The 8,976-nt window shown below is 39.2% G+C and overlaps 1 protein-coding gene across 1 annotated transcript in view; it reads left to right on the forward strand.

Moving 5' to 3' along the window:
• The window catches only part of LOC120998326 (gastrula zinc finger protein XlCGF26.1-like), a 23,809-nt gene extending 20,467 nt beyond the window's left edge, over positions 1 to 3,342 (forward strand). The window contains exon 3 of the mRNA XM_040428987.1: positions 898 to 3,342. Coding sequence (XP_040284921.1) covers positions 898 to 2,459 — 1,562 coding nt within the window. The 3' untranslated portion in view covers positions 2,460 to 3,342. The remainder of the gene's footprint in view (positions 1 to 897) is intronic.
• The last annotated feature ends 5,634 nt before the right edge of the window (positions 3,343 to 8,976 follow it).

Consider the following 8,976-nt stretch of genomic DNA (forward strand, 5'->3'; position numbering starts at 1 on the left):
TGAGTGGTTTCCACGCATCAGACTCGCAGCGTGTGTCTGTGGCAGCTCCCGTCCTGACCTCCCAGCACTGATGGGGTCGCATAGCATTATATTGATTTATGATGCTATGTTACCCTAAGAGTTCTGGAATGTATTTGGATAACACTGACATAATGTCAGAAGTGGAACCTACAGAGAAAAGCTATAATAGAAATATGTGTGCCTCTTCTGTGTTTTGCACCCACAAATACTGATACAACAATAGTGACCATGTGAAAGAGGCCATGACCTGATTTCTCAGCAAGCTGATAATTCACCTTCAACTCTCCCTCCCTGCACTCAGAATGGGACAATACAAAATTACTTGTTTAGTGAAAGGTGGTTCACTGGCCCTGTGAAACATCACAGAGCAAAGCATGCTGGGTTTGCTTAAGGAAACCCAGCAGGAAGCTGAGGAACAGCAGGAAGTTCTGCATGTAAACATCCTTCCAAGATGAGCTGATGCCAAGGACAGGGGGAGGAAAGTTCTGATGTGAAAAGTAGGTATATGGAGCATCTCTGGGCAGATAAAAACAAATTCATTATGAAACCAGAGAACTCATTTAAGGCCCAAAAAGGATTAGTCATAAAGGGGGTTAACGTATTGTATTAAAATCATGCCGAATTGGCATTGATGTTCCTAATGTCCTTGCAGAGGACAGGTCTGGGTTTGTGTAATAGAAGTGATCAGTGAGTGTAGAGTGGAATCCTCAACTTTATCATTCATTCATAATAAAGTGTTATATAAAGATTTTTTTTAGGCAGGAGTTACACAGGCAGGTTTTGAGTCAAAGCCAGGAAAGGATTCAAAAGGAATAGGAAATGTTAGTTCGAAGTCTGTCTAAAAAAAACGCCTGTGTTTCTTTGTAATCCTAACAGAAAATCCCAGTAAGAACTCTGAGGAAAACTTCATGTGGTTGCTAGATAAAACAGAAGATGAAGATATCGGGCAGCGCTTTTCAGGAGAAAAAAATATTACCTATAATGTACATCCAGGACTTCACAGTGCAGGTCTATTATCTAATCCCACTAATCATGAAGAACCTTCTCCTGACCAATCACAGATTGCTACCACAAGTACCCAGCAGAAAGGAGGTAAAATGGAATCTGGAAAACAGTATAAAAACAGCTCAAATCTATATACACACAGAATTAACACAGTTGAGAAGCCAAAATCCTGTTCAAAATGTGGGAAATGTTTTATGTATAAATCACAACTTGTGAAGCATGAGAGAATTCACACAGGAGAGAAGCCCTATTCATGTTCAGAATGTGGGAAATGTTTTATTACTAAAGACAAACTAAAGGTTCACCTGAGAAGGCATACAGGAGAAAAACCATTTACATGTTCAGAATGTGGGAGATGTTTTACAGAGAAGTCAGGTCTTGTCAAACATCAGCGATATCACACAGGAGAAAAGCCGTTCTCATGTTCTGAATGTGGAAAGCGATTTACACAAAACTCAGGTCTTTTTAGCCACAGAAGAATTCACACAGGAGAAAAGCCATATTCCTGTTCAGAATGTGGAAAATCTTTTATGTATAAATCACGTCTTGTTGTACATCAGAGAATTCACACAGGAGAGAAGCCATACTCATGTTCAGAATGTGGGAAATGTTTTACAGATAAATCATGTCTTCTTACACATGAAAGAATTCACACAGGAGAGAAGCCATTTAAATGTTCAGAATGTGGAAAATGTTATACACAAAAGTCAGATCTCATTACACATGAGAGAAACCACACAGGGGAGAAGCCATATTCCTGTTCAGATTGTGGGAAATGTTTTATTTCTAAAGACACCCTCAACCATCATCAGAGAGTTCACACAGGAGAGAAGCCATATTCATGTTCAGAATGTGGGAAATGGTTTACTACTAAACACAAACTAAAGGTTCATCAGAGAAGTCACACAGGAGAGAAACCATTTATATGTTCAGAATGTGGGAAATGTTTTACAGAGAAATCAGGTCTTGTCAAACATCAGCGATATCACACAGGAGAGAAGCCGTTCTCATGTTCTGAATGTGGGAAATGTTTTACTACTAAAGACAAACTAAAGGTTCATCAGAGAAGTCATACAGGAGATAAACCATTTATATGTTTAGAATGTGGGAAATGTTTTACAGAGAAATCAGGTCTTGTCAAGCATCAGCGATATCACACAGGAGAGAAGCCATTCTCATGTTCTGAATGTGGAAAACGATTTACACAACACTCAGGTCTTTTTAGCCACAGAAAAATTCACACAGAAGAAAAGCCATATTCCTGTTCAGATTGTGGAAAATGTTTTATGTATAAATCACGTCTTGTTGTTCATCAGAGAATTCACACAGGAGAGAAGCTGTATTCATGTTCAGAATGCGGGAGATTTTTTACAAAGAAATCCTATCTTGTTAAACATGAGAGGATTCACTTAGGAGAGAAGCTGTATTTATAGTATATTTAGAACGTGGAAAATGGTTTACTACTGAAGATAAACTCTAGGAACATGAGAGGAAAATGAGAGGAAAATTCAAGCAGGAGAAAAGCCAGTTACATGTACAGAATGTGGATAATGTTTTGCTTCTAAAGCCACCCTCAGGATTCATCAGAGAATTCACACAGGAGAGAATCCATATTCATGTTCACTATGTGGGAAATGTTTTACAGGTAGATTATATCTTGTTAAACAGGAAAGAATCCAGACAGGAAAAAAGCCTTATTCATGCGCAGAATGTGGGAAACGAGTGGACCTGTATGATTTATGGAGGATCAGAAATCCAGGAGTGAAACAATACTTCTGTTATTCTCCATCGCATAATTCTCTTTCTAGAATTGATCTGGCTGTAGGGTCTACGGTACTGTTGGATAGGGTCCAGGATATTAAAAACTTACCCCGCAGTATTTCTGATCACTCCCCGGTATTGGTAATATTGGATTTGGGGAAAGGATTATTAAATCCAAGACAGACCTGGCGGCTGAATCATTTTTGGATCCAGTTAGTAGATAATGGCGATATAATATCAGCTGCTTTGAAATAATTTTTTGCCACTAATGAGGGCTCAGCTAGCCACTCTGTTGTTTGGGACACGATGAAGGCTTATACTAGAGGGCTATATATTAAATGGATTAGTTCTCATAAAACTAAAAAGCACCGCCCTCACGGCAGAACTGCTGGATAGAGTTCAGACTACAGAAGCTAAATACGTTGCTAACCCTTCACTAGAAAATGCTTCACACTGGACGGAAGCGCAGGATCTACTAAAGGAACATCTAATTAGTAGGGCTGGGGACAAGCAGTTTTTTAAAACTCAACACTATTATATGGAAGGGGAAAGTACAGGCCAATTCAGACCTGCGGTTTTTAGCGGTTATGCAAGTTTCTCCGCAGGGATCAGAAACCTCAAAGTGCCCATATTTTTGAAAGTTAACCCCCCCTGCAGCCCTCTGTGTTTTTGTGTCTGCGGGCGCAGCAGGGGGAGGATTGCGGGCGGTGCGGGAGGCGGGCAGTGTGGGGGGCGGGTGCGCGATCTTCCGCCTGCCCCCTGTTTATTTTCAGGATGGCCGAGCGGTTGAATCAGAGTGTCAGCTCATTGCTGACACTCCGATTCAAACGGCAGACATCTGTGCAGATGTCCGCCGTTTTAGCCCCTTCCATGCCGCGGTCCGTAGGGACCGCTGTATGGAAGAGGTGAAGAGGGAGGGAGCTCCTTCGCTCTTCCATCGGGGGGCTGTTGTGCCTTTGCAGCCCCCGGACAGGATGGGGTGACAGGGAGGGAGCCCCCCTCCTTCCCCTGCCCCGTCTGCTCAGTTGTGGCAAACGGGGAAGGTTCCCATGGCGCTGAACAGATCTGTGCTAAAGGCAGAGATCTGTTCAGACAAAGTGTGAGTGAAATACAGTGCAGTAGACTATATAGTGTACTGTACTGTATTATACAGACATCAGACCCACTGGATCTTCAAGAATCAAGTGGGTCTGGGTAAAAAAAAATGTTAAAGTGAAAAAAAAGTAAGAAAAAAAAAAACATTTATCCCTGATTATAAAAATTACAAAAATAAAATTCCCTATACATGTTATATATCACCGCGTCCGTAACGACCCGATCTATAATACGGTCATGTTACATTTCCCGCATGGTGAACGCCATAAAAAATAGAAACTATGATGAAATTGAAATTTTGCTCACCTTACTTCCAAAAAAAGGTAATAAAAGTGATCAAAAAAGTCGTATGTATGCCAAAATAGTACCATTCAAACCGTCGTCTCATCCCGCAAAAATGAGACCCTACCTAAGATAATCGCCCTAAAACTGAAAAAACTATGGCTCTCAGAATATGGAGACACAAAAACATGATTTATTTATTTTTTTGTTTCAAAAATGATATTATTGTGTAAAACTTACATAAATAAAAAAAGTATACATATTAGGTATCGCCACGTCCGTATCGACCGGCTCTATAAAAATCTCACATGACCTAACCCCTCAGATGAACACCGTAAAAAATAAAAACTGTGCTAAATATACAATTTTTTTGTCACCTTACATCACAAAAAGTGTAATAGCAAGCGATCAAAAAGTCACACGCACCCCAAAATAGTGCCAATAAAACCGTCATCTCATCCCGCAAAAATCATACCCTACCCAAGGTAATCGCCCAAAAACTGAAAATATTATGGCTCTCAGACTATGGAAACACTAAAACATGATTTCTTTTGCTTCAAAAAAGAAATCATTGTGTAAAACTTACATAAATAAAAAAAAGTATACATATTAGGTATCGCCGCATCCGTGACAACCTGGTCTATAAAAATATCACATGATCTAACCTGTCAGATGAATGTTGTAAATAACAAAAAAATAAAAACGGTGCCAAAACAGCTATTTCTTGTTATCTTGCCTCACAAAAAGTGTAATATAGAGCAACCAAAAATCATATGTACCCTAAACTAGTACCAACAATACTGCCACCCTATCCCGTAGTTTCTAAAATGGGGCCACTTTTTTGGAGTTTCTACTCTAGGGGTGCATCAGGGGGGCTTCAAATGGGACATGGTGTCAAAAAAAACAGTCCAGCAAAATCTGCCTTCCAAATACCGTATGGCATTCCTTTCCTTCTGCGCCCTGCCGTGTGCCCGTACAGTAGTTTACGATCACATATGGGGTGTTTCTGTAAACTACAGAATCAGGGTCATAAATATTGAGTTTTGTTTGGCTGTTACTGGAAAAAAAAACATTAAAATGGAAAATCTGCCAAAAAAGTGAAATTTTTAAATTGTATCTCTATTTTCCATAAATTCTTGTGGAACACTTAAAGGGTTAACAACGTTTGTAAAATCAGTTTCGAATACCTTGAGGGGTGTAGTTTCTAGAATAGGGTCATTTTTGGGTGGTTTCTATTATGTAAGCCTCGCAAAGTGACTTCAGACCTGAACTGGTCCCTAAAAATTGGGTTTTTGAAAATTTCTGAAAGATTTCAAGATTTGCTTCTAAACTTCTAAGCCTTGTAACATCCCCAAAAAATAAAATATCATTCCCAAAATGATCCAAACATGAAGTAGACATATGGGGAATGTAAAGTAATAACTATTTTTGGAGGTATTACTATGTATTATAGAAGTAGAGAAATTGAAACTTGGAAATTAGAATTTTTTTTACAAATTTTTGGTAAATTTGGTATTTTTTTAAATAAATAAAAATGAATTTTTTTGACTCAATTTTAGCAGTGTCATGAAGTACAATATGTGACGAAAAAACTATCTCAGAACGGCCTGGGTAAGTCAAAGCGTTTTAAAGTTATCAGCACTTAAAGTGATACTGGTCAGATTTGCAAAAAATGGCCAAGTCCTTAAGGTGAAATAGGGCTGAGTCCTTAAGGGGTTAAAAAGAAAGCGGCCACTTGGCATAAACTTCCACTATCAGTAATAGGTAGAGGTAACCTTCTTAAAATTATATTAATGCCGCAGTTACTCTACATCCTGCAAAACTCACCAGTATGGATACCCATGCAATATTATTATAAATTACAGCAAATATTTCGATCCTTGTTGTGGAAAAATAAACATAGTAGGATCCGGTATGAAACATTACAGCGAGATAAAGAAGCGGGGGGATTGGCGTTGCCTAACCCCTTCCTATAGTTTCTGGCAGCTTAGCTGCAACATTTTAAAGGTTGGGGCATGTTGGGAAAGGTGGGAAGGAATGGAGAACTGGTAAAGTGGGCGTCTAGGTTTTGCCCTCCTATTTCAATTCTAGAGAAAGACTTACCTAACTCTTTTAAATCCCTTCCAATTGTGGAATTATTGAGGAAAGTCTGGGGAAAATCTAGGGAAATTCTGGGAGTCTTGGACCTATTTGAATTGTCTCCTGTCTGGAATAACTAATTAATAGAACTTTCCAAACTTCAGGGATTTTCGTCATGGGAGCGACAAGGGCTATGGAATATAGGACAACTCTATTCACAAGGCGTCCTGAAACAATTCACGCAACTCTGTTCTGAGTTCGGTTTAGTGTCTACTCATTTCTATAAATACTTACAATTAAGACATGCTATAAATTCACTATTTAGAGTGTCTTCTTTGCAATTTGTATCTCACCAAATACTTAAAAAATTGGTGGAACCAGGCCCTGTGAAGGGAGCTATCTCCGGCACCTATAAGGCTTTGCAGAGCGAACAGCTGAAAAGTTTCCCACTCAAGGTTAAATTGAAGTGGGAGAAGGATGTGTGCCCTATCTCGGACGTCCAATGGGAGGGACACTCTTGCACTGACTCCTATTCTGTCCCTTAGTGAAGCAGCTAGACTATCCCAACTTTTTATGATACATAGGGTATATAGAACCCCAATATTTTTATGGAAGGTGGGATATAGGTCTGACTCGTTTTGTCTTAGATGCAGGGAGGAAGGGGCTGGTTTGTTCCATATGATGTGGAGTTGCAATGCCCTACAAGGATATTGGGTGGGTATAGTCAACTTGATAAACAAAATATATAGTGCTAATTATAAACTGGATCCCAGATTATGCTTACTTGGGATGTTAGATTCGGATAATTTGCAACCTAATATTATAATTGGAATCAATAGGATCCTATACCAGGCACGCAAAACTCTGGCTGCTAAGTGGATACAGCCTCTTCCCCCGAGCATCTCTGAATTTATTGCAAGAATGAATATGATTATAAGATTGGAAAGGGGAATTTATATTAAGCGTACCTGCCTTTTCAAAGTATGAAAATATTTGGGGCCCATGGATAGACAAATCCGGAGTTTGCAGCCCATGGCTGACTTTGCAAAGTAGTCTTAGGATTTTTACTGGCTAATTCTGGAGGGGTGATTGAGGTTGATTGGGAGTATTCAACTTCAGTTTGCTTGACTTCGTATTCTGAAAATGGTATAATAGTCTTCTACTATAATGAATGTGTTTTAAGCGCATGATGGTTGTCTCTTAATCATATTAAAGGTCTCACAGTGGGCGGGGGGAATTTTGTTGGGGGTTTATATTCAAAAAAAATTGTATGTTGGCTGCTTTGCATTGTACAAATATTATTTTTGCACTATACTAAACAAAGCATATGATGCTAGAAGTTTGTAACACGATGTTTATTTTCATAAACCAATAAAAACTTATCTGATTCAAAAAAGAATGTGGGAAACGTTTTACTGATAAATCATATCTTGGTAGACATAAGAGAATTCACACAGGAGAGAAGCCGCACTCATGTTCAGAATGTGGGAAATGTTTTATTTCTAAAGACAACTTGAAGGTTCATCAGATAATTCACACAAGAGAGAAACTATTTACCTGTTTAGATTGTGGTAAATCTTTTAAAGATAAATCATGTCTTCTTACACATGAAAGAATTCACACAGGAGAGAATCCATTTAAATACTCGGAATGTGGAAAATGTTATACTCAAAAGTCAGATCTCATTACACATGAGAGAAACCACACAGGGGAGAAGCCATATTCCTGTTCAGATCGTGGGAAATGTTTTATTTCTAAAGACAACCTCAACCGTCATCAGAGAATTCACACTGGAGAGAAGCCGTATTCATGTTCCGAATGTGAGAAATGTTTTACATAAAAGTCAAGTCTCATTGCACATGAGAAAATTTACACACAAGAGAAACCATTTTGCTATATGTGAAAATGCTTTCCAAATAATTCTAATTTTAAAGCTCTATTAGAGAATTCACACAGAGAAGAAACCATGTTCTTGTTTGTATTACGGGAAGTGTTATAAGAGCAAAGTCCTTGCCTATCTGACTAGATACCTGCGCTGATTGATGCAGCGCTGTTCTAATCTCTCTTCCTTTCACTCAGGATATACCAGAGAAGTGCAGGGAAGACAAAATTAAAGTTTCCAGCTATTCGTACTGGCAGCAAGTGAAATAGGCCAGATAGATAGAGAGAGGTCAGAAATATGGTAGGGCAAATTAAAGGAAGCAGGGGCTGAGGTAGAGATATAAGTGTTCTGTCCCCACATGAAGGCGAATGAAGGTATAACTGGTAATGACTGTGTGACTTTCCTACCTTCGTATCCAAGCAGTGGAGCAGACCGGACCGGCAGATGCTCAGGTTAGATGGACCCAAACGTAGACACGAGGATGCTATCAAACGTGGGTTTATTTGATCCAAAACAGCGACATACGATTATGCAATACTGTAATGCAGTAGTAGAGCAGATGCTGTCGCGTAGATGTCTTTCCTGAGGCTAACTGCTGGTCAAAACTGATGCCTTCACAAGCCAAGGTGTGTATCTCCAGTCACACAGGAATGCAGCACTGAAAATGGCTGCAGGTAGTGACAAGGACCAAGGCCTAAAACCACGCCCAGCAGAGAAAAAACTTTAATAACATGAACAAGGCATGCAGCATACAAATTCAGGCCAGCAGAGAACAATACACTGAAACAACATAGGTAAAAGAAGAGATAATAATACAGTGTATGAATTAAATTTGAAAAGAACAGCACAAT

The sequence above is a fragment of the Bufo bufo genome, chromosome 4, assembly GCF_905171765.1.
Source record: "Bufo bufo chromosome 4, aBufBuf1.1, whole genome shotgun sequence".
NCBI classification, from domain to species: domain Eukaryota; kingdom Metazoa; phylum Chordata; class Amphibia; order Anura; family Bufonidae; genus Bufo; species Bufo bufo.